This window comes from Scleropages formosus, chromosome 5 (genome assembly GCF_900964775.1).
Source record: "Scleropages formosus chromosome 5, fSclFor1.1, whole genome shotgun sequence".
Classification (NCBI taxonomy): domain Eukaryota; kingdom Metazoa; phylum Chordata; class Actinopteri; order Osteoglossiformes; family Osteoglossidae; genus Scleropages; species Scleropages formosus.
Genome location: NC_041810.1, coordinates 17,371,772 through 17,398,339, shown reverse-complemented (window position 1 = coordinate 17,398,339; position 26,568 = coordinate 17,371,772). Strand labels below are relative to the sequence as shown.

The window sequence follows — 26,568 nt, the reverse complement described above, 5'->3', positions numbered from 1 at the left end:
CAGACGGGGAAAAACTGCAAGACAGTAAGGAGACCATGGTGCATGTCCAAACATCTCCACCCTGATCCCTCCTTTCAAGTTTCCAGCACTGGTGTGGATTACAACTGATGTGGAGGAGCTCGTGAGTGAGAAGGAAGTTCAGCTGCTCCTGGAGATACTAAATCAGCGAAATACACTCAACAACCACAGTAATTTATTCATTTATCTTGTACTTTTCGCCAAAGCATCTAACAGCCTTACAGTTATTTATCTGTTTACATTTTTAGTGTATTAAGGATAAGTACATTGGCTAAGAGTACTACAGTACATGAGGTGAGATTCAAACCTGGGTCTTCAGAGTGCATTTAGAAATTCTGTGACTATGCCACCTGCTGTCCGTACTGCAGCTATAGCATCAAAGAAAGAAAATATACATTTTTTTGTCTGCCTTCTGAGCCTAACAGCTTAACATGCCAAAGTCACACTGAGGGCTTTTTGTCACAAGTCCTACTTTCTAGCCACTGCTCTAATTAAAAATGACTAAAATGAGTGAAAAGGGTTCTGTAAAATCTGCTCTCTTTCACACAGGCTATCTTGAGCAAAGCTCTTTTAGGCTGGGCCTTTCGCAGCTCATTTTTGCTTTCCAAGTGATTCTAACGTCATGAATAACAATTGAGAGTGTACTGAAGAGAATGAATTGCCTATTTATGTGATATACAAGTCAATAAACTAAAAAAAAATAAAACTGGCAAATGCAATGCCAGTGTTAAAGTGTTCTGCGTTTGTTAATTACATCAGTTTACTAATAGCAGAACATTATCTACATGCAAAAATCTATAATGGACTGACATTTTATTTTTAGTGTTTTCTTTCATTTCCATTTGGCAAATATAGGTGGATACATTTCCAATTCCAGTTTCATCTATTCTCAGCAATTTATTTCTGTCTACTTTGAGCAGACGGGCAATTTGTCAACAACAGTGGTAATTACAAAAAAAGGAAAAACAGTGCCTTTATGCTGATGTAACCGCACACCCAGGTTTCGGCATTACCGCAGACCTTCTCATTTGGACAAATATGTGGAAAGTCAAAAGTGTTTCCTTATATAGTATAATTTTCTCCATGTGGTTTCCATCATGCTCTGTTTGGTGTAGAACTCTGTTGGCTTGTTTTCCCCCAGTTACTCCACCTCCTTAAACTGTCATGTCTTTGGTGTGGTCAGGGTCTAATACAGCAAAGTAAATTTATCTCTGTAGCTTGTGAGGGAAAATAAATGATAGGATGTGAAGTTGCAGTTCAAAACCTTTATTCATTTAGCAGATACATCTCTCCAAGGCAACTATGGCATACAGGAGCATAGCCACGCCCACTTCCGGAATGATTGGCCACACCTGATCGAAGAACATCAGGTGCGGTCACAGTATTTAAATTGGCAGTTGGAGGACAGGAATCGTAGTTTGGAGTTCAGAGTGGTGTTCGGGTTTTCTGCCCAAAGGCACTTGGTTCATTATATTTTTGCATTGTTTGTTAGTAAAAACACTTTATATGTCAACCCTGTACCATCTTATGCCTGGTTGTTTTCTGAACCCGTATCACAGCGATGAATAGCTGTTAATTATTGTTTACCTGTGGTCTTTGTCCAATGTGACCTGGAGTGCTAGATATACTGTGTAAATCTGCCAATAATCATTGGTCTATTTATGGCATGGGTGCAGGTTCTTGCTACAGCAACGCAAGCAGGGTGCGCCAGTTGACATTACTGCCTTACTGGACCTGGCACTTTCCAGTGCGCTAACCACAATGTTTGTGTCTTCACAGGGGAGCTCCGAGGACAAACCGTAGTGCCACGCTGGATTTCTAGAGGCCGGGCTAGACGGGAGGCTGTGGCTCCACCACAGGTGAGCCTCTCTTTAGGTCCTCTCTTTCCCTGATGTCTTTTACCATCTTCTCCTTCTTACACCCACATCACAGTGGAACAAAATAATTTGTAAAAGTAAGTTTTAAGTTGTTTTGTTACTGAATGTGCCAGTGTTTGCATTTGTGTACTTGTCTGTATGTCGGAACTGTCAGTTGAGACTGCTTGGGGTCAACACCAGCGTTTCTGGGAGCTTTATGTGTTGGATAAACTCCTATCAGCTCTTCTCCCATTACACTACCAGGACAAACACTAGATTGTGATGGCTGGCTAACTTTGACGGGTCATGAAAACCCAAGATGGATGTTGCCTTTCAGAGTCTGGGAATGGTGAGCCCTGGCCAGAGGACCATGGCCCTGATAGATTCACAAGAAATATGTTGCAGAAGACAGCTGAACTGTTCAACATGGACTGACACAGTCTCACTCCATTACATAGGGGCTTATAATCCACAAGTGATTGCTGACCTCTAGGGCATCCTTACTATAAACAGCACAGTGCAGTGTCCTAATAGGTACTTCTGAATGGTGGCAGCCAGCCTAGAAAGAGGCGTACGAGCATTGCAACAGCAGATCAATGATGTGCTCAACTCTTCCGGGTGCCCCTGTATTTCATGGCACTGGTTCTGTTGCCTTTGGGTGTACCCCCTACATAGATAGTCAGGTTTGAGGGAATCAATCAGCAGTGTGTAATTGGTAAGCCTCAGGCAATCAGCGAAGGTCTAAGCAAAACACAACTTTTTGCTTCACTCCCAGTGAGTCCCGGAGTTCAGAGTGCTCCTTGTCATTCCTTATAACTGATCAGTTATGCTCCAATGATCAGGCCTGAGTGACCTAAGCGCAAGGATTGTTCTTTGATCCACTTAAAACAAGTGTAAACAGGCTGTCCTCCCTCCCACAGTCTCGCGATAGGCATTCAGGCGGCTCCAAGCATCACACCGTGCATCTGTTCCCAACGTTGCTGTTTAAGAGCACATCCAAGCCGTTGAGCTTTACACTTGGCCTCCGATTAATCCCCTCATGTTCTCAGTACTGGCAGGAGAAAAACGTTCTCTTCCCAAAAACAAAACGGAGCACAGCCAACTGGGAATGGATGGGAATGCGGATTTGCTGTGTGTGCATGAATCTGGATGCTGGGAATGAAAATAAGACTTGTCACAAGGGGGTTTCCTGGCTGATGAGGAAAGACATGTTAGAATGGCAGGAAGTCCCCATATAAAGTGCTCACTTCTAGCTAACTCTCCAGGCAATGGGACCATGAGCTCCGGCTATCCCACAGACGAGATTGCCGGTTTGAAGATCTTTGGTGGCAAAATATTGTCAATGCAGGTCAGGGGTGTCCCCAAGGAAGCTAACGCAGGCTGAGCTCAGCACCCATCCCACTTTTGCCTGGATAAGGCTGCTGTGGTGCCACGAGCTGCGGGAGCACTAGTCGTCGCAGTTGACGGCACCTAATTGACTGTGATCATTCCGGAATTCCGAGTCCGCTCACGCGTTGGGAATCTACAGCAGCCGCAGACGGAGCGCTCCCATGGGGGAGTGGGGGGGGGTTGGATGGTGGTGGCGAAGGCAACATAAGCATTCACAGCTCATTCATCCCCACGCGGCCATTTGCATACTGAGGAGTCTGTGGTAGCAGAGTGCGAGAGCTAGCAGATGTTCGCTGCCGTTTTCGGGATGTCGGCTTTTGACGTGGGGGAGTGAGGACTGTTCCTGATGACGGGGTCATGCCCTTGGAGATTTTTTTCTGATGGTAGCAGATCAAATAGCTTGTGCCCACCGTGGTAAAATTTTTAGATTTTGGTTCACAAGGTGAGTAAAATAGACTTTGAAATGAATCTTTAAAATTAAGTGGCAAGCATCCAGAGTGTTTTTGCTGCTCTGCAGGCATCTGTGAACTGTTGGAGGGAAAGACACAGTAGCTACATCAAATAAAGATCATATTGACAAAATCACAGCAGCCCTTGGCCGTCTGGACTTTTTTGTTTTGGTATTGTTCAGGCTTGTTGTTGCCATTTGTCTCGTGGGCTGATAGAACACTTTTCTGTCCTCTAACAAACTTGTATTCTCCTTGTAATACAGGGAAAAATTGCAGCTATCAGGTTCCATCGACAAGAAGGATGCGAGGGACCCCTTAAATGTATTAGTGTTTGAGATTGCTGTTGGGAACCATTAGGCTGTGTTTCGGATATGAAGGGTTCTGGCCTACCCTCTCCCCACGGCTGTTTGTTTTCACCGTGGATTAGCTATCGATGTCCTGATGCCAAATGGCACCTGGGACTTTAGCTTCCAGTCATCCGAGGCATTCTAAGAATGAGGTTTGGCAGCGAACGAAATCTATGTGCCAATCAAAAAGAGCAAAGCAAGAAAGACGCAAAGGACAAAACTAATCTACGCCTGCTGTTATTTCCCTCTTTTGCTTGAGACCATTTTGCTTGGTGTGCGCTACGTCTTTACACTGTGCCTGAAGTTTATACTGTTGGTGACCTTTCTTCTGAAGTTCTTGATTTATTTTCTGTACTGGAAGATTGTGTCCTCTAGCACTATATGCATCTAATATTCTTACCACGTTAGTCATAGTATTATCAGTCTAATGTGTTCATTCCTAACACTGTCCCTGATGGAAAATATATTACACACCCATTGTATATCTTCAAGTGCATCAAGCTGATTACTTCCGTATCTTCCATAAGGCACAAAGCTGGTTTATGCTATTTACTGTCAACCAGAAAACCGAACTTTGGAAGATGCGTCTTTTGTCCTTCAGTGAGGTCAGGCAGATGGTGCAATGTCTCACTTCTCAATGGGGCTCAAGCGCCTTTGTAGCGTGAGATTTGATACCCTTTAAAAGGACACAATTGTCAACCCGTGTGAGAACTGATAGATATAGCAGGGTCAGGGTAAATGCCACAAATGCCAGGACAGTCTGGGTTTCACATTGCAGTATTCCGAGATAAGGTTAGCAAGGAGTCACAATTTACACAATTGATTGTGGATCATCAGAGCTGTCCTTCAACCAGACAGTCAAGAAGGCATAGCACATTGTTCCTAGGGTGGAGGTGTCATGAGGGTCACCTCGAACAATGGAGCCAAAACTGTTGCAGTGTCAAGGCTCTGTTTTGAAATGTTGGTTATGTGGCAAAGTCAAGGAATATTTTACAAGGTTTGGTTTGTGCTCTTGCAAATGAGTCTTCTTCTTATTCTTATGCTTTCCACCCCTCCTGGGGCATAGGCTGCCAACAAGGGTTGTCCGGGTATCCCTTATAGCTGAGATGTCATGAAGTTTCCCTGTTGGCGTTTCTGTGCCTGGCAAGGTTTTTATGGTGTGGGGTAGCTAGCCCATGCCCAACCCTCCTCCTTTCTCAGCCGGGTTTGGGACTGTCCATGACGGAGTTCAAATGAGTTTTAAAGGGAGAAAAAGGTGCTTACAGCTGAGTGCCATGATTTTTCATGTATTCAATGAACACCACTACAGCAACTTAAACGGACCATCCTGAACATTACGCGTTAGCTGCGAAGTGTTTTACTATGGATGTGGATTTGGGGGGAAAAAAAGCAGGAAGTCACTGGGTGACAAACTAGCACACTGGGGAACTTGTCTTAACAGATGTGTTATTTTAAGGAACATTTGGTTTCCCTGCTGACTCGTACGACAGCTGAGGGGAATTCGGGCCACCTCGCCAGAGGCTGTAGGCGGTGGAGGCGGTGTTGGGGTTGTCAGGCCAGTTGCTGACAGGAATCAAAGCTCAGTCAACCAACCCGAACCAGTATCATTTCTTTAAACAACCAGCAGCCGTGTAGAGATGGGTATGAATAGCTCCTAACTGTACCAATTTCCCTCTCACCTGTCCCTGATTGCTTCCTAACTGCCACATCAGACCCTATAAACCAGTCTGAGACATTAACATTTGAATAACACAACTGTCTGTACCTGAAGAATGGCAGTTTGTAACTATATAAACACCAAAGAAAGCTGCTGTCATTATTTGTTCATTTGACAGATGCTCTTACCTAGGGCAACTGTGGTAAACAAGGTCTTTCGAACTGAATTTCCAAAAAACAAAGTGAATGTGCACTGGGAGATGGCAAATGAGCTTTAGCATGGTCTGAATATTTCCTCATGCTAGAAGGATTGTGTAATGTCTGTAAGAATGCAGACTGGAAAAAAAGTTTTTTGGAAATGTAACCGGTGCAAACAGAATTGTATCCATTACTCAAATATCTGCTCAGAGAAGTCTATTTCTTTTCATCCCTTTCTATGGGCCAAAATAAATGTGCTGTATTGTAAGTTATCGGTAGCCATTGTGTGGAACCTTTCTTCTTTAAAAAAAAAAAAAAAAAATCTCTTTTATTATAGAAAAAATTTATACTAAGAGCTTTGTCTCAAATGGAGAACATATTCCTCAAGGTCCTTGGAGAGTGTGTGGTTAGAAATTTTCATCTTTTAAATGCCATTACATTGCAGGTGTAAGTCACTTTGTGCTGTCAAAAGAAATGTGTGGGTATAGCCGGAACAAAAGGCGTTCTGCCTTACCTCCGAGGAGAACTTAAACCGACTTCCTTTGGCGGTAAAAGAAGTGGATGAATCGGTCGGGGATTTGCTGTTGTACATGAGCCATGTTTGCTTTTGACCGAGTTAACTACAAGCCGTGAACTCCTCGGTCTCATTTGTACTCTTTCGCGTTACCTAGTCGATTTTGGAATGTGGAGATATTATGACAGATGCATGAGAAGAAGCAGCTGTCACGGGTGTCAAGGCCAGGACGTGTGATATTTTAAGATATTCACAACATAAATGACTCCCTTTCAAATTTGTGCTCTGACAAGTTCCTTCTCGCTCCGACACACGGCCGTGTATGCACGGTTCTCTCCACACACACACACACACACACACACACACACACACACACACACGGTTGGAGCTAAGTTTCACCACATTTAAAGACCTTTTGCTTCACATCACAGAGCTGTGAAAATTAAGAAGTTTCTCCTCCCGCTACCAGGCGCTGTGCAAATGATCGAGGGGCTGTCATTTCTATTCTGCTTCTACTTCCACTTCTTCTCATGATAGTTGTGTAAAGACAATATCAGGAGAAGACGTCTGGGATCAAGACGGATGCTAATTGAAAGGCACCTCAGGAAGTTGTTCGTTCCCGGTCTCCGGAGACCGCCTCACCCTTCTCCGCTGCCTGATTTTGAATTTCAGAGTAAAAATGCAGAGCACTTAGTCTTCTCTATAGTTTCATCTGCTGTAGATAGGAACTTGATTGATGGATGGTCCTGCGTGACATAATTCTTTTCCAGTCATTTTTTTCCCTCTAGAACCGTTGGAGAAATGCACTTCCCTTTAGTTATGACAGAAATTGTGAAAGGCAAGTGTCAGGCAAGATGGCATCATTACTAGACAAAGTGCAGTTGGTCGCCTAATGGTTTAGGACTTGGACTAGTATCCTTAAAGTTGCTGTTTCGTAAAAGTCTCGAGGGGCGCTGTTATCGTACACTTCTGGAGGGTTCCATTAGAATTTCATTAATGAGGGAAAAAATGTCACTTATTTGTAATTTATCTGATGCTTTTCTCCAAGGTGATTTACAACATTAGGTTTGTATCATGGGATAGTTATTTACCTGTTTCCACAGCTAAATGGTCATTTTCACTGGAGCAAATCTACCTTGATCAAGGGTGCTACAGCAATCGGGGGGATTCAAACCCAAGTCCTTTTGACTGCAAGGTATTGAAATTAAATTAAGCACTTTGCCACCTGCTGCCCACTTAAGTGACAACAAACAGCAAAATAGTAATAACGAGCAAATTTCCATGAAGAAAGAGCAGGAGCATTTTTTAGATCACTAGCAGCAAGAACAGGTCCCCTGTCCTCTAACACCACCAGATTGTTGTTTTTCATCCCAGACAAAAGGCCCGAAATATAAACATCAAGTGATGCTACACAGCGATTGATGGAACGCTCCAGGCGATAAACCATGAGGCTCTTCAACCTGTCGCAGCTCCTCCTGAGCGTTGTCTCCATGAAGTGGGTCAGATTTATTGGACGTGTCCCTGAGCCGGGAATCATCACCTCTCGTTGACTTCTCCAGATGCTCGTCATGTTGTTCTGGCTGCCGCAGAGATGCTTCTGCTTTGCCAAAAATGTCAGATCTTTGTCTGCTTTCTAACAACTTTTTTTTTTTTTTTGGAGAGAGAGAATTCCCACAGATAGGGATGAAAGTCAGATATAGAGAGGAGGGATTTGAGAAGTACACATGCCTTCCAAGAAATGTTCTTCTCAGATATCCTCTGTGACTGTTGCTTTTGGATTTATATCCTAGTTATTAAACCTTGGCTTTGTCTTGCAGGATTGATGGGACGTAGGGAAACGGCATCAGGAGAATGGGAGCCCTTTATAGATGTGAGGGATGTTAGGGAGTTTTTTACCACCTGCAGTAAAAAATTACTGAATGTCTGGCAACCTCAATCCATTCCAGTTCCTCTTCCTTCTGGCCATGTGACGAATTATATCACTTTTTAATGGAATGCGTATTAATTCCTTGACGGTTTTTTCCGGAGAGTTGGAAAACCAGATCTAACTCCACAAAGCGGTTTAGCATATGACTCATAGTTGATTGGCATTTCCATTGTTTCTTTGTAAACAATCATGCCAACAGGCTGCAGGTTTGCCATTTAATCCAGAAATGGGTGATCCAGGATTCTCACCATCTCTCCTTTATCATCAGTCGGCCATTGAAATCCCTGGTTTTCGCTCCATGTCTGCAGAACAGAAGATATGAAAAGGCACAATGAGCAGCTTCTTACTGGGCTTCCGTGCTAGTGATGGACCCCAAAAGATCCATGCACGAAGAGAAGGGGTCAAACTCAGCTATGTGGAGAACTCAGGTTGGAGAGGAGAACCAGCTGAAGATGGCTGGCTCCTCCCGTGCTCTCATTCCAGCACGTGCGGTGCCAGAGTTTTGCTTCACCGCCTACTCTGGCAGCTCGGACCCGTGAGCAAAGGGAGCGGTGGACACGCTCCAGGAGACACAGGCTGCTTAGGGGTAAACTGGTCGCAGGCTTCAGGAAAGTGCCACAGGCTTCATGGACGACAGCCAGACTCTTTTGACAGAAAGTGGGTTGCGGTTGGTGGAGACACTGAACTGAATCTCAAAGACAGAACCCGGGAGAAGGATCTAGAATCCTTATGCATGTGGACCCAGTTTCACTGCCCTGTTACATTGTGGGTGTTAGTTACTGGGATGGAACCAGATCGTAGTATAATTGCAATGTGCAGTAGATTTGGGACTATATATAGATCATGTAAAACAGTGCATTTTTGTCTGTTAATGTTGGTGTGCATGTGTGCTGGGTGCGTTGCTGCCCACATGCCACAGGCATGCTCAAGGGTGAAAAATAAACTGGAAAAAATAGACCTATTTGGAAGTTGCAGGTCTTAATTTAAGTGAATGATGATAAAGGCTTTCTTGACATTTACACGTAGTAGGTTTTTGGAGGTGGGGCGGAGGGGTGGTAAGGAAGTAATTTCAGATAGGAAAGTATGTCAGTGTCAAGAAATATAAGAGGCTTAATTAATACAGGGGTGAATTCACACACTATGACATGGTTACAGTGAGGAGGCTGCACTTTGAAATCTTAAATTACCTGTGTCTGCATTAATAATTCATTAATTTATTATTAACTGCTTTTCCAGGGCATGGCCGTGGTGGTTCGGAGCCTATGGCAGAAGCATGGGATGTGAGATGGTACATTTTTTTTTCTCTGTTCTCATGAAGAAACTTGGGAGTTTGTAAAAAGTTGCAACAAAGAAGTGAACTCTTCTTCGATTTGCTAAGAGCAAATTAATGTTTTAAAACTTATTACCGCATTTCTTCCAACGTCCGTGAGCTTCAACATTCTTTACAGACCTATTTGGTTCTCCCACCCAGTGGTCTGTCTCCTTGTTCCAAAAGGTGACGTAACCAAAATGAAGCTATGTGAGAACTGCTAAATTTGGTCATGCTTAATATTTCCCAGATTCATCATTTTAAGACACTCTGCCGCTAAGGGGCTTGCAGCAGTCACACAGTTCTCATGTCAGCAATCAGCATGGACACGTACAATGTCTTTGTTGTTAGTTTAATGGGGTCTGTTTCCTGTGGCTGTGTGCCTGTGACCCCGAGGACAACGCTGGAGTTCATATCTTCTGACATAATGCTTTGAGAGAGGAGAACCTGGCTCTTCCAAAGTTATGCTGCAGAATGCACTCCAAAAGGACACAACACGAAATGATTTATGCCGAGCTGGTCTCAGACAACGTGGTGTCATTTTGTGGCCCAACACCTATCTAACCTTCAGAAACTCCTCTGGGTCACATGATTGCTCTTTGGAAGCCATTTCTGGACGGAAAAAAAAAAAAAATGTGGGTTGTCTAGGTGATATGAGCAGTGTCAGCGGCATTGCTGACTTTCTGACACTTGACAAGTTATTAGCTGGTCCTTTGACATCCAAGCCCATCGGGAGGTATATGAAATGGAATTATAAATGGGTACCTGTCAATTCAATGAAAGAGTACTAACGTCATTAATTCCAATGGGGAAAAAAGGATTATTGAATTTCTGGAGGTCCTCAATTAACTCTTAACCAGCAGTAAACCAAACGTCCTCTTATCTTTTTCTGTAACCAAATACTTTGTCGAGTTCAGTAAAGGAGTTCACCTTTAGCAATTATACAAGTTGAAGAGGAATAAAGGAGGATGTGCTTTTTGCCTGAATATCAGCAGGCATATGAAAAATAGGAAAACCTGTTTTCTTGAACAAACATGACGGCTATTTTCGTTTATTTTTCCCCCTTCATGTGTGCAGTGCCCTGAAAATTGTTGCCAGGCAAACACAAATTGACAATAAAGGATCCTCCACAGTGCATTATAGGTATTCTTTGGAGTTACCTCAACAGGTGAAGCAAGGAGGCAAGTGTGTAACATGTCGTTAATTGGAAGTGACAGGTAGTCGAGAGGAGACGGTGACTCGCCGGAAAGGTGTTCCAGGGCTGTGTGGAATTTGACACCAACACAGTTGCGCAGATGCTTGCGGACACATGGTTGTCAGTTTATTTCAAGCCGCCGTTGCTATTCCTAGTAGTGTGAAGGTCTGGAGACAAGAGCTGGTGTCTCAGTTCTGTAAGCGTCCACCTACTGCAGTCTCTTTTGAGCTACAGTGAAACCCGCCAGCCCAGTTCAGCTCCTCTGACGAAAGGCCTGCTGAGAGCATTGTTCTGCTTTTGTATACTGTTCCGGGAACCCAGTGGGTGCTGGCTAGATGGTGTTGGAAACGGAAGCTCTTCTGCTACTTGATGCTATTGTTAGGCACCAAGTCCGTTTTTTTGTGGGAGTAGGAGGTATTTGTGGATGCGGGCAGCGTGTTTTGGCTTCCCCAGCTTTTCAGCAGGAATGGCGACACTCACATATGAAATTAAAAATAAGTGGACATGTTTGTAAAGAAGGGGAAAAAAAAAGACCCACCCAAACACAACTGAAGCCTCTTTTGTTGTTTCCCATACCTGACATATTTTTGCAGATCCAATTTAGTTTATTCTGCAGAATTCAATTGAACCTCTCCGTGTCTTTAGACCTCCATTTTCATCACAGGACATATTTTAATTGGTGACAGCGACACAGTAACAATCCAAGTTATTTTCAACATTTTGATTTTTCTGATGCTGTATGAATGCCGTTTTGGCACCTTTTCAGTGACTTTCAATAGAAAGCCTCAAGGAAATGAATGTTAGCAGTGAGAGCTGTGCACAGTGTCACAACATTGTGGGCCAGTACATCTGATTGCCTTGAACATTTGATTGCTCTGTATGCGTTCCCATGGCTGCTTGGTTTTCTGTGTCCTCAAGCTGCGGGGCTTCAGACAGCTGAAGGCTCTGTGCTTTTTCTATTCCAAAGGAATCCAGTAGATCTGGTAGATAATCACCTCAACAGGGCCTGCAGTTTGCTCTTTCCATTGATTCCCACTGGGCATCATTTTCACCTACCCATCTCACACTGTGCTCTGATTTAGACCGGACATGCAGAATCTCGACGGTGGAGGACACGTGAACCCGTGAGCACGTGCCACCGAATAGCTAAGTCACAACAGAAAAACAGTCAATAGTGTTGAGGCGTTTACAAATCAGAGCTTCACAAAACTAATTGCTTTTGAATAAGTGCTTGTGACACGGTATGACGAGCGAGGAAAATAGGATGTGGGCGACGGACAGACTTATTAAAGCCTTACGACCATCTCCGAGTGAATTAACTCGATATAAATTAAGTTTTTGTCCGTTCCCCTTCACGTGTTCTCCTGACAGGAAATAACCAAAAACAACAGCAGAGAAAAGAAACAAGCAAATACAACGACAAAGTCAACAGAAAGTACCTCTGAGGGGTGGAACAATTACTTGCCTATGCTGTCCTTCCCTGGCCACTAGCTCCCAAAGCTGTTCTGGACGCTCGGGTTCAGATCGCAGTCCATAGCCAGTGCTGAGAAGAAAAGACAGAAGGGTTATCATGGTCGTGTCTACAACTTTCTAACACACTTTTCCTTCATGACAATAATCCACAATGGAGTGGACTGGGCCTGAACTCTATACGCTCCGGTGGTTGCAAGGTCATAGGGTTACATTTTATTTTCTGAATCTTTTTTATTAACATTTATTTTGCTGACCCCTTTGTCTGAGGTGCCTCCCAGCATACAGTTTGTGCACTAATCTACATACTAATTATTTACCCATTACAGCTGAGTAGTTTCTACCATATCAAGTCAAAGTTAATACAATCCCACTTCCTTGACCAAGAGTAATACGACAGGAGGTGGGATTTGAACCCAGGTCTTTCAGTTGCAAGGCATCAATGCCAACTACTATACTGCCTGCGTCAGATAAATGTGGGCAATGAGGGAAATGCTAACTGCCAAAAGTTAACAGGTTCACAGGAGTGTGTAGGAGAAGTTATAGCCCTTATAATTAGAGGTGGTATATTTTTTGAATTCTGAATATTTAAAGTTACATTTCTGTTGACCAGTTGAGCACTGCAATTACTCAGAATTGCCCCATTAAGATTCCAGGTGAAAACAAAGCCAAGTTAAAATTAGGACTATTTTCTCCATTAAAGCAATTAAAATAATTAAACATGAATGTGTCCAGCAGACCTTAGAATCCAACTGCACTTCAGTTTGAACCCACTAACAAAAACAGCTACTGATGACTTTTGGTCAATATTTGTTTGTGTAATAAAATTGCACGGACAGTTTGAAAGAGTGATTGAGTGGCATTAGGTGAGTCAGAATGAATGTAAAACCAATTCCAAGTTATGTTTAAAAACTTCTCCAAATATTTAGCTTGCTTCCTCTTCAGGAACCTCTGCAAGGGAGTAGCACAGTGGGTACCAAGTAAATCTCTGCACATATTTTTCCCTATAATTTATTGACTCATTTTTGGGCGAATGGCTCAAATTTGTTTTTGTGAAAAAAGGATATCAACCTTGGCAGGGGAACACAGCCCTGATTTATACAGATGTTGGATGCTTGCAATCTTTGTTTCGAATTGAAGTGTGATTTTAACCTGCTGTGTCATGTGCCATTAGGGCTCCCTGTGTCACAGTGACTATAAAGTTTAGATAAGCGTAATGTTTGCATTCTTTTACTTAGTTTTCCAATTCAAAATGTTTACTCCGGTAATAAAATCTTGAAAGTTTTCTGAGTTACACCATATACTATACCCCAGGCCACCAGACTTTGCCCTGGTGATAGACAGATTGTTTGGACTTTCTGAATAGCTTTAGCCTTGCTGGATACACAGATACGTGCAACAGCCTATTTAGATCAAAGGCACAACACCCAACCAACTCCTGGAGCTTAGATTATTCTACTGACCATTGTGTTCCTTAATGCTTGTAATCTATACCACCTGGTCCTTACCTCGCTATTTGAACCTGGTTGTGATTTAAAGTCCATCTTTGAAGTTACCAAACTAGATGGCTTGTAGCACAAAATTCACAACAAAAGCATATATTCATAACCAATACTTTGCATATTGTATATCAAAAGTCATTCAACTGATCTCTGATGGACTGGCTTCTGGGATACACTCCACAGCACTGTGACCCTATGGTTATTTATAATTCATGAATGTATGGATGGTTGGATACCTGGGTGGGTGATTATAGTGGACAAGGATTCTCATTAAGATTAATCTCAAAACATGCATTGTACTACAATTGGGGTTCTGTTGACAAAACATTGGGGAGGGGATGTGATAATCATTGCCTGTCTCCAGACTGGTCAGCGATCCCACAGTTTGGCAGTTTTTGCTGCTCCAGTCGATGGGGTGTGACGACTAGGGCATCTCCCTGCTATGGTCACAGAGCACGAAGGGCTGGCTGAGAGCTGCCCGGCGCGTGGGCCGTCTTTAAAGACAACTGACACCTAGGCAGGAGAAAAGCAACCTCATTATCAGTACACTCTATAGCCGAATGGAGAGCAAGAGAAGCATACATACTGATTACAAAAATGACAGGATTCGAGTTTTCATTATTCATGAACCGGGGTTGTAAACAACCCATGTAGTGCAGTGCATCTCCTCGAAGTCTCCAAGCTGGCAGAATTTTGGGAGAGGGATCCACCAGGTCAGTGCAGTAGTGACCCCTGAGACCTAATTGCTTTGAGCATGTGATATATGCCTGAGCATATTGAAACATGCGAGAGGGATTCACGCATTGGAAACATCACAAATGCCATTTCATTTTATTTGCCACATACTGTATTAACCTGGTTGTGTTACAGCGTGATATGATTATTTATTTACGATTTTAACAAGATGGAAAGTCTTTCTAGTTGAAAGGTACTATGGCTGCAATCCGTCCTGGACCTTAGGTACCATTCAGGCCCAGAATTCACAAATCATGGCTCCATTTGTCAAGCTGCACCAGTGCTGGGAGGCTGGGATTGTGCAACATGTGCAGAAGCATCCCATCTGGATCATGGGTTGACAAGAAGGTACCGGTCGTCCCCATTCAGAACATCCTCGGCAAGTCCCTGTCGAGGAGAACTGGCTCTTTATGGCCCAGCTATGAGCAGCATTGGAACATCTGAAGACTGCAAATGTCCGCTGTGTACACGAATAAGAAATTCCCTATGAATCTCAGGAATAAACATCTTGCAGATTGTGAGAGATCAGTAACTCTCCAAAAGGAATCCATTGTGCTGGCTTCATCCACACAAGAAAATAATATAGTTATATGTGTGGATAGATAGATTTTTTTAAAAAATTTATTTGCTTTTTCATTTAAAATACATTAACGTGTGAATCATTTCAAGACTTTGCGGTTTGAGGGGGAGATGCTGAACTATCTCTTTTAATTTACACTCTTGCATTTGCTGCAACACAGGGTTTTTACATTTTGCTTTTCACGGTATGGACTAATATAAGAAAATATGTGAATCCTTGCTTTTCGTACAACATGGCAGAAAAAGAATCATATAGTGGCTCATGGCAGAGCCGTTGGGCCAAATGTGTTTTTCATTAGACGACCAGCAAATGAAAGGAGGTTTCACTGGGCGATATGAATGAGCGATTGTTTTTCTTTTTTTCCCTGTCGGGCTATTTCCAAGAGGAGTTCTCGGCGGAGGAATCTTGTTTTTATGAAGTATAAGGTACACGCTGGGGGAAAGCTCTGGAGCTACAGGAGGGAGAAAATAAGGTTATGGGAAAGGCCTAGAAAACAAAAAGAGAGGCTCAAAGACTGGCAAGAATACTATAAATTAGCCTCTGTCTTTCTCTCTCCATCTCTCTTGCTCTGCCTCTCTCTCTTCCTTTCCCTCCTCCTTTCTGTGTTGATGCTTTCCGTTTCACAGTCAAGTTTTCTGTTGTTTCTTTGGCTCAGCTTTCATCATCCGACCACTGCCCGGTGATCTCAGCTGGCGTGGCGGTAAGGGAGAAGGTCTGCGGTTAATGTATTGACATTATTAAAATAAACACAAAAGGATAGTTATGAAACAGAACCCTGCCGCTTTTTGCATTTTCCAGAGAAAGAAAGAAACGTTCCAATTAATCATATTATGACTTTGTATAATTATGGCAGAAAATAGAAAACACTAATGGCTTAGCAGTGAGTCAAAAATGCATGGTTCCCAACTGTGTTACTTGATGAACACCAGGCAGCAGTGTGAAATCTGCAGGACATTAGGTTGAGTTAGGGAGTGCCCTGCAGAGGAGGTAAACAGTCAGTTTGTAACTCTTCCTCTTTACTCTGAGCGGATGATGAATAGGTCTCAGTGTACCCTGTGGCGCTTCTCAGGGGAGAGGGCTGGAGAAGAGGACAGTGCATGACAATCCAACAAGCCAGAGTGTTCTGGAGGGTTCGCTAGCGGTCATTTGTGTCATTCATTGTGTCTGCCTTTCGAGTCCCGTCGGGGCAACTCGTCACATTGCCAGAACGCTTACGCATTCCAGCGGCGAGTAATTCAGCCAGACAGAACCGTTGAGCCAAGAGTGCAACAGTCGTGACTCTATTGTAAGCCGTGTAGGCATCATCTTGTTTTTACCACTGTTCGGCATTCCCAAGCCAAGCGCTTAGCTGCGGACTTTCATCGGGCCCCATCGCTATAATAAAGAAGGGACTGCATCATAAAGCTGGCCTGTGAGGCTGGGTGTTTTTTTCCCCTTACAGCTTTACCAGGAAGAAAATCATTGTAACTCTTTTAAACTATTCTAATTGATACCTTCTGTTGTATTATATGGGTACCTTCACTGGGTTTTTCTGTCATATGTTGGTGGCATTCCGAGGTCCTTTTCTCATGAATGTAAACTGTGCATAATTCTTTCTGCTCTCAGAGGAAGAGTGATGTAGAATTTGAAGGAAATGTGATACATTACAGCTTAACCACATGGAAGTTTTTGTTTTTTGTGAAGTATCACATCCTTTTCAGGACATAGGGCTGTTTTTTGCGGTATGACTTGTCTTTGACTGGTGTAAGTTATCTGGTATGAAGGCCAAATGGTTTACTGAGACCAGTGGGCTATGGGCTGTGGTGCCACCAGAGACACTGGGTGTTGAGTTTCAAGTGGATAAAGACAGATGACCAGCTGTAGTCCCACCAAAAGAGCACATAACATGACCAGCTGTGCTCCCAACAGGGGACGTTTCTTCTTGCACAACTACAGCATCATGAAGGGGCTTTCTGAAAACAAAAGCAAGGCTCCTAGCGGCTTAGTTTTTGTTCCTGTTTTCAGAATTCATGGCAGCCAGTCATACAGAAAATAATCTCAATCATTCTTAAGAAATATACTGCTAAAAGTAATTGTGATTTTCCCTTAATTACTCCTGGCATGAATTTTGTTTTGTATGTTAGGAAGTGTGTAAGGGGTCGACTGATCATAACCAACAGCTAAAATGACTTATGATGGTATTGTTGAATGTCTTCCATCTTTATATATATAATAAAGTTTCTTAGCTGTAATAATAATATTATTCATATAATGTCTGTAGCTCAGCCCTACAAGTGCTGAAAAAAAATGATTTAATCCAAATAGTGCACATTTATAAGGTACATGGGTATCCTAAGAGCAAGGATTAAGTACTGTTTCTCCGACAATGCTGTCCATTTATGGTGTTCTGAAGGTATTCCAGATAATGTTTAATTAATTTAATTTAATTGGGAACATGCGCGTAGTGTTTTTTCTGCCGTCTCCAGTTTGCTTTAATAGCTTGTTCCATCATTCCTTCAGTAAACCTTAATTAAATAAATGTAAGAATTAAATTTCTCTTGGGAGCGTGGAGATCCTCTCCATTTGTATCCGTTTTGAAATGCTTCGCTGCAAACTGAAAAACCGAGATGCACACACGTAATGGCAGTTATAATTTTCTTCTTCTTCCTGAACCACTGAGCTGAGCTTTTTATGGACAAAGGTATGCCACGAAGGCCAGGCCACATGGAGCAAAGTTCTATTTAGTGCTGTGGACTGGGAGGAGGGGCCTCCTGCTGGTTCCATTTCGTACCCTTGACCTCTGCCTGTTTGGTTCCACAGGCTCCAGATGTTCCTTGTTGTATCTGGACAAAGTGGGAGCAAAAAGGGGTAGCAGTGAAATGCTGCCTTCGTGTGTGTTGTTGTTATTGTTATTATTATTGTTTTATTTATTTATTTAGTCATTGGCCTTTTTTTAATGAAACCTGCTCATTGGGTTCCGTTTGGAACAAGTATCATTGGACATGGCCCTGTTACTGGTTTCCTAGCTACAAATAAATGAAACTAGGGACTTTACACATCGTGTATTCACCAACCGTCTTATTATTCACACAAAACGTTGTGCTATTTAATGTGGGCAATTTACTGCAAGTGACTGAAATGAGTTGGAGTTTCACATCTCGGTCTTTCCCTGGCTGGGAAGAACACCCCATCATTCAATCATGTGTTACATTTTAGCTTTGATTGGATTTCTACAGACGGCGCATCTCCATACAAACCAATCAGCAGTGCAGCGCGGGTGTGTCTGTGTCTTTTTGGGTACGGTATACACTGATGGTGAAAGAACTTATTACAATTTCACAGAGATGCTGCGTATGAATTAGCAGATTTTACAGAAAAAAATAAACCCTATTAGTTTTGCTTATTCATTCATCTGCTGCTTTAACAGTTTTATTTATTCATTCAGTTAAACAATAATTTTAAATAAGATCTGCATTTAAAATGTTGTTCAGTGTTTATACCCTGGCTGGTAGCAGTGGATCTAGAAGAATTCCACCCAGGATTTTGATTGGGGTTTGTTGGGCTGTGCTCAGTCGAAATATTATTATTTGGCCCAAGTTCGGGAGCCCACTCGTGCACACGAAAAGCCATTGAGCCACGCTGAAAAAGTGTTAGTCATACGCACTGAACAACCCCTGCTGTGTGCGCTAGTCTGCTATTGCTAAATCTTCATAAAGGGTTGCTCTTGGCTAGATTAAAAACACATCAAAAGTCAACACCACCAGAAGGAAATCGCACATGGCACACAGGCTGCTGGTGCAACTCAAAAGGCATATTTCTGGTATCTATAAATGGCCTTATTATAATAGCTATGAATATGCAAATGCATGTGGCAAAATACAAGTGACCGTAACAAGCGCATGTATAATCGCATTACGTGGCATTATATGTTTTGAATCTCTTAGCAAATATTTTCTCTTTTTTATACTTTCTTGCTTTCTCCTCAGACATCCTACGCGCGTTTGGTGACATAAATCAAAGTGTATAGTAACAGGTTTCTTTCTTACTATTGCAGAATTACTTTTTTCATTTTTTTTTTAGAGCACATTTAGAAGAACTGCATCTAAGATTTTTTCCTTACATAATTTTCCTTTAGGACATACTCAGTAAAGGAGGGTGTCTAATTTGCAGTTCCATCCAAGGTGTCCTTGCCTTTGGCCCCTTCGTCCTCCGATTGATCATTGTGACCCTCTTTAGATAAGTCATTAGTCATAGTGGACTGATGGAAGGAGCTTTTTTCTTATTGGCCATGTTATCTCAGTCATGCTTTGCATCCATCCAGGTGGCATCACCTTTTGTTCTTCTTGTATCGCACACTTTCAGCACAACTTTGCATATAACAATTTTTATATATTACTTTTTATGGACAGAACCAGGTCACTGCACAGTGAAAATTACAAATATGATGGACCATCGCAGCCCTACATTGGACAAGCGGTTATTGATTATGAATGAATGAATGAATGAATGAATGAATGAATGAATGGCCTGACATCAAAACTCAGTTATATGCATCTCTGCCCTTCTTTACATGAAATGATAACAGCCTGTGTGGCATATGATTTATACTGGTCACATTATATTCCTTCTCCCTGGGAAAATGTCCTGCAGCTAAAACATTGCCTTTCTGTTATACAGGAGTCAGAGGAAATTGAGTTATGCCGCTGTGACTCTTTGCACCGTCTGATTTCTGCCCTTGTTGTCTGCAGCCTCCACAGCGGAACATTACTAATGATTTTATTTGTGTTGGATCATCAGTGAGCATATGATCCCCCCAAGCACTGGTTTCACTTAAAATTTGTCCCGGTAATTTTTAATGCGATTTGTAGTTCTCGTGATCAAACTCATAAAGGAACCGGGTTTGCAGACTGTAATGAGTGCGATTGTTGCATTCTTTATGAATATCATCTGAAAACCTACTTGTGATTTTGTTCTTATCAGTTAATTTAGCTGACACTTTTCTAAAGAGCAACTCACAACGTTAGTTTTGTACGCTATGATGCTTAGAATTTTCTGCCCATTTATGCAGCAGGGTAGTTTTTACTGGTCACAAAGCCATAGTACCTTACTCAGGGAACTACGGCAGAAGTCGGGATTTGAATCCAAGACTTTCAACTGGAAAGTTATGGCTGTAAGCAGTATGCTGCTTGTGCTGTCTAAAAAGACACCTTTCACTAGAGTATCCTCTTCTTCATCCTCAGTGATCATTGCAAATGGCACAGTTTCAGTTGCAAGCCAAAGGCTCCAACTCCTACACCACATGCAGATTGAAGTGCTCAAAGAAAGTGTATCAAAATGTGCAGTTAATGGACACTTTTTCATCCTCCTTGTGACAGCTGGGCCCATTGGTCGCTGGGTAGAGCTTTGGACAGGTGAGCATCTTGAAGCCAATGTCACCTGAGCTAGATGTCTTTCAGTAATCTGCCTCTGTGTTTCTCATTACTTCACGGTCCACCTTGAGGTGTCTTTGCCCCTTTAAGACCACTCGTTTGATTTTAATCAGCCTGACGTCCAGTCGACAGAGATTAATCACAAAGCCTCCATGCTGTCACTCAGTAGGAGTTTGCGTACCGGGGAGGAAAGCGGTCGTTGGGACCCCCGGCGGCTCATTTGCACCCACCCGCCGAGGGCTGGCATTCACACATGGTGCGAACGGACTCCCGCATGGTTGCTGTGGTGATCGATGGCAGGAGATAACACCGAGCAAGCCACGTCCCCTTGAACTATTTCAGAGAGCTGTGTCTCACCGCCTCGTGAGAATACGAATAATTCAGCCAGAGACGACCCTCCGAACCAGAGAAAGAGAGTCGCCTGTATGCATATTTGATGTGTGTGCTAAATGGGTCTTTTCATCTATTAAAAGTAAATTGTATGCGGTCCACTAATCTATATACATGCTGATGTGCCTGGAGGCAAGAGGGTAATCTTCTTTAGGGAGGCATCTTCATGGAAGGGGCATGAGCCTGTCCCCAGCACGTTCCGGTGCCGGGTTTGGCCCAAGTTCTTCAGACTCAGCCCCACTGCCGAGATGACTGCGCCAACGGCACAAACTTTGATCTCTCCCGAAATTGAGGTCGGGGTGGGGAGCTTTGGGCACGCTCCGCGGACGGTCATTAGCGCCCTTAATAATCAAGAGCGCATGCCGTTTTTTTCACATTGGGCTGTCGCCGGTGCCCGTGTGTTACTGTGGCGTGTTTGACAGGCCTACTCACCCACCACCAAACAATATAAATACATTAATGAAAAATGCGGCTGCAGCTCGACTCGGTTTTCAGGCTCGTGTCGCTCCCTCTTTCAGCCCCCTGACAAAACCATTTGTCTTTTCATAAATATGAATCACGGCCTTATTTAACGTAGACAGGCTTGAAGGATCAGTGTCCGGCTCGCTGTTGTGATTTCCAAAAGAACGCAGCTATCGTGCCAGTTGCTTAAAATTTCGTCCTATCAACTATTTGAATTGTACCATACTGGCGCCGCAGAGGAGCTGGAGGTGACGCGTATATTCTGCTGCCGAAAATGAAGCAAGTCCCCAACAGCGATGCTAAACACCTGATTACAAAACGGGCCCTCATTACAAACCCATAATGCTTGGTTTTGACTGAGCGTAGCTCAGCAATTTCTCAGTCGGTGTGACCTTAAGTGAACTAATGTACTCTTACAGTGTATGAATGTATTCCAGCTTCACCATAAGCATTTGATTTCCATCAGAATTAAGTCCAAGCAGGAGCAGGTTTGTTGGTTGTATTTTATTGAGGTGATGAACCATAGCCGCACCAACGGTAGCAGAAATAATTCCCATTGTTATCTGATATACCTTTCCCATTCTTACCTGGAGGCAGACATCCAGAACCCATCAGGGGACTGTTTGCACCCAGGCTGCCTCTTACACACTGTGAAGTGCTTGGAGGAAAGCGGGAAGGGGAGGGTGGAGTGTCTGTCTAGTGATCTTTCAGTATATCCCTGCCATCCAGGAGATCTAGTTGATGGTCTTGGCAATGAAACCAGCCTTACACAGACAGTTGAAAATAAGGACCCCGTTGAGAAAACTGTTTGTAACAAGATTCTGTTGATACTCAAAGCTGATGGTTGGGGATTGTGTGTATGCACGCGAGTGTGTTTTGTGAGGAGGGTGTTGCTTACTGGCGGTGGGTTATAAGACAAGGTGTCTGAGAGCAAATCGTTTCCACCAAAAACTCTCTCTGTCGAGTCCTATGCAACAGCTCGCAAAAAAAAAAAAAGAAACCAAACATAAATTGGCTTCTAACATTTATCTCACATTTCTGACTAACTGCAGTTTCGCTTTGTCCCAGAACAACACATCCCATCTCAGACAATCGTAATATATTTTACACGTTTTGTACAGCAAGATCTTTATTATTCCATTGCTAAACCCTGAAGCTCAAAATCACCCCCCCAAAACAACTGAAACCATTGACTCTCCATCAACTTCACTCACTTCTGTCAAGTTTTTGCTCAGTGTAGATTATAGTGTTTATAATGAAATGTTTCCAGATTTATTTTTCATTTGAAATAGAAAGATGAAAAAATCCTTACAAAGAAGAAGAGAATAAAACAGAACAAAAAAGAAGTCTGACATACCAACATGATGGAAAAAAGTACCAGCATGGAACATGAAAGAGCCACACTAGAGCTCAAGCTATACAACAAAATGAAAAAGACAGCTAAATAAATCAAATATGGATAAAACTGCCCAGAGAAGAATTTTGATCCTGGTACTGTCTGGTTTTTGTTGTCAAAGGCCATGGTAGGAGACAGGATGTCAGCCAACTGGTAGCCTCAGTCAAAATAAATTAGAGACCTGAGCTGCGTCATCATCAGTGACCCCCCCAATCCCAGTGCTTCCATCACCTCCCCTGAGGGAAACATAGTTGTGGGGCATTGCTTTAACATTTCAGATATTCTACAAGAAGGAAATGGAGTTCTCACACTTGCGACCCTGACAGACCCACAACTTCAGCAACATAATTATGTGAACTGCGAAGGCAAACGGAACCAACATCAGGTGCTACCGGTGGGTTTATAGAGTCAGAGTCTGACTACCATCCAGAAGGGTCAGAAAGAGAACAGATGCTATGATGCCAAAAGAGGAACAGTGTGGTCATTGTTGGGTTTTGCCGATGCTTTGCCCTTGTGGTAAATGTTGCAGCCACAACCAAGACCTTACAGTAAAGCTCCAAGGTAGGTTGGAGAAGCAGAGATAAGTGTTCATTTCTTCCTTAAGATGACAGAGGGGGCTCAGTTTAGTTATTTACAAGAAGTAAAAATACAGCAGTCATGAAATAGCTGAACACAGGATATGTTCCAGCAGAGGAAGGTGGCTTTCATAGGTCTGCTTATTGTATTAGGCAGTTTCAGCTTGATTAACAGCGACATCTACATTTATTCACTTTCTTTTCTGGCATTTATTATTCATTATTTATTTATAATATTAAGCTATCTGCAATTATTTATTCATTTATAGAGCTGGGCAGTTCTACTGGCACAACTGAAAATAAGTACCATGCTTAAGGGTACCACACCTGAAGGTGGGAGTCAAATCTGCATCCTTTGGCTCAAAAAGCAGCAGCTCCAACCAGCTCCCTTAGAGGGTGTGTAGCATTGTAGAGATGTCACCAGTACAACAGTGAAAAGGCCCACTGTGGCTACTTGTTTACAAGTATTTAGCAGACACTTTTCTCTAAAGTGACTTCAAATGAACTCTATGTAGTGTTACCAGCCCACACACCTTATTCACCAAGGTGACTTACACTGCTAGATACATTACTTACAGTGGGTCACTCATCCATACATCAATGGAACACACTCTTTCTGTCACTCACACATTATGGGTGAACCTCTATAGCATGTCTTTGCACTGTGGGAGGAAACCCACATAGACACAGGGAGAACATGCAAACTCCACACAGACTGAGTGGGGATCAAACCCACATCCTCTCACACCACCCAGATGTTGTGAGACAGCAGCACTACTCTCTGTGCTACCATGCCACCCATGTTTGTTTGATTCCTAAGTGGTGGAATGTGAAAGGGATCTGGATAGATCTCAAACCAAATACCAAGGTATGTTACCTTAGTCTGGGCTATTATCTCATTTGGCTGAATTGTTCATATCACAATAGCCAGTAGCTAGCAGAGACTTTAGAGCTTTTTCCTTACCTTCAAAAGTGATGGGTTATAAATCTCACTCCTATTCTAGTACCCTTGATCAAGGTACTTACCCTGAGCTGATACAGTAAAAACACATAGCTGTGTGAATGGGCAAGTCATTGTAAATGAGTGCAAACTTAACAAGGTGCTTGGGACAAAGGCATCAGACAGGTAATGGTTAAAAATAATAGAGAAAAGTATAAAAGGCATCACTCATGTCTACTGACTGACTGACACTTGTTTGCTGAAGGATCCTAGAACATTCTGCAGCAAAGGTTGTTTCAGGGTCATGGGATTTATTAAATGCTATTTGTGTTGAAAAATAATATCAGGCATCCAGCATTTGTGTTCTGAAGAACCCTATAAAAATGTTACTTAAGAAAATTGGTTTTTGATTGCACAGGTTACCTGGGTCTAGTTCGAGTTTTTCAATAAGGCCCCAATTATGTTTAAAAATCTTCAGGAAGCCATTTAAGTGTCACGGACGGGGTTAACGGTGCTGGAGTGTTGTTTTACGTTTTTTTTTTTTCTATTAGGAGCTATTTCTTGAGGATTGTTGCTAGGATTTTCGCAAATCTAGAAGTAAGAGAAAAGTTTTGGTAATTTGCCAGTTTTGGTGATGTCAGACAAGGAAAAGTTGAGTCATTCAACAGGAAGTCTTCATGATCATCAGACTGGATGAACAGAATGTCTCTGTTATAAATGACAAACAGTCTGTGGCTTTTATTACTGAAAAATCATTTGCTTGTGCTTCCCACTCATACTGTGCGGTGGTCCCTTCCTTTCATGAATGGTTAGAATTTGGGCTCCATTGGCTTTGGAGGAACTGGTAGGATCACTTGATGGACATCAGCCTTTCTCCAGGCCAGATCAGATAGCTTCCGCATTGGCTCGTTCTTTACCCTACTAGTGCTCTAGTACGCTACCAATAGGAACAAAGCATAATAACGAAATACAACTGCCTGCCAAGATCAGGGAGTTGATGTTGTTTTATTCAGCACCTTCCAAGGAGGAGGCTGTGAAATCAGCTCAGTAGAGCTCAGCAACCCACATTCTCCACAGCAGATCCTCTGAAAGCAGTACCAGTGCCACAAAGTGAAAGGGGAAATGGGAGCAACTTAGTTGGTATGTGCACCTCCACTGGTGTTTGGTGACCTCTTCTCTGTGCTCAGCCTTCAGTCAGTTGACCTTCTGCTGTCTTCTGCTGATTTCAGAGGGCCAAACAAATGCTAAAACACTGAACTGAGACCCTTCAGTACAGAAGAACCTCTTAAAGTCCTGGGCACTTGGATGCTTGGTTCCAAAACCTTGGTCTTCATAGAGCCTCTACTGGAGATGGGAGATTCTGGTTTCTTGGACAAACATGTCTGGCTTTAAACCCACAGAATCTGGCCAGAGCACGAGTGAGAGTCAAGTTCCAGCAAGTCAGTAAAAATCTGTTTCCCATCTATAAAACAGGCATCTTAATGTTTTTAGTCACCGCCTTGGACTGAAAGGGTGCAGTTTCAGATTCGCAGTCCAGCTGTCGTACCCTTGGTCAAGGTGTATGGTGGCACAGTAAGTAACGCTGGATGCTTTCAATCTAGCTGAAGGAATATATCATAAAATGCAATTTAATGATGCACATGTGATGATTCTACATGCACATGCAGTTCCAGGTAGAGATGTACAGATTAGTGATGTGAAGACTTCTTTAAATTGCGCTTTATGCCTTTTCAGGTATTGCACTTAAAGAGAGCGTCCTGTATTCATGGAGACGCTTCTTTGCAGCCGTGACCAAGGTCTCCGCCAAACACTTATTTTCTCTTCATTCGCATTCCCCGGAAGACTCCCTCCCCCGTCCTCCTAAGTTATTTGTCCGCGTTGCATGTAGGCTGAAGTATTTGTGGGTCTGGGTAATTTGTCATGGTGAATAGTGCGTTTTATTTATTTATTTATTTTTTTAAATTTACGAACCGGTTAAGATCCAACTGTGTTCCATTGATTAAAGAACTTATCTCGCATACAAAGACATTAATTCTCAATGGGAGGTGGCAGAGCTTCTGCGACCCGGCTATCTGTCATCTTCAGGGGATGTTTTGGTGAGCAAGCTCTGCAATTCCTCCGAATCTCTCTGAGAACTCCGCTCAGTGGGGCTCGTGTGTCGTGTATCTGCAGATAAAGTGCGCCGCTGCCTGTAAGGATGATAAGGGCAATAATCACACGTTTGCAAACAAGCTTGATTTGATTGTCAATAT

General features: G+C 42.9%; 1 protein-coding gene across 3 annotated transcripts in view; it reads left to right on the top strand.

The window, feature by feature from the left end:
- Positions 1–26,568, top strand: part of adam19a (ADAM metallopeptidase domain 19a) — a 97,494-nt gene that overhangs the window by 14,978 nt on the left and 55,948 nt on the right. For all 3 annotated transcript variants that reach the window (XM_029252215.1, XM_029252216.1, XM_029252214.1), the window contains exon 2: positions 1,798–1,877. In XM_029252215.1, coding sequence (XP_029108048.1) covers positions 1,798–1,877 — 80 coding nt within the window. The remainder of the gene's footprint in view (positions 1–1,797; positions 1,878–26,568) is intronic.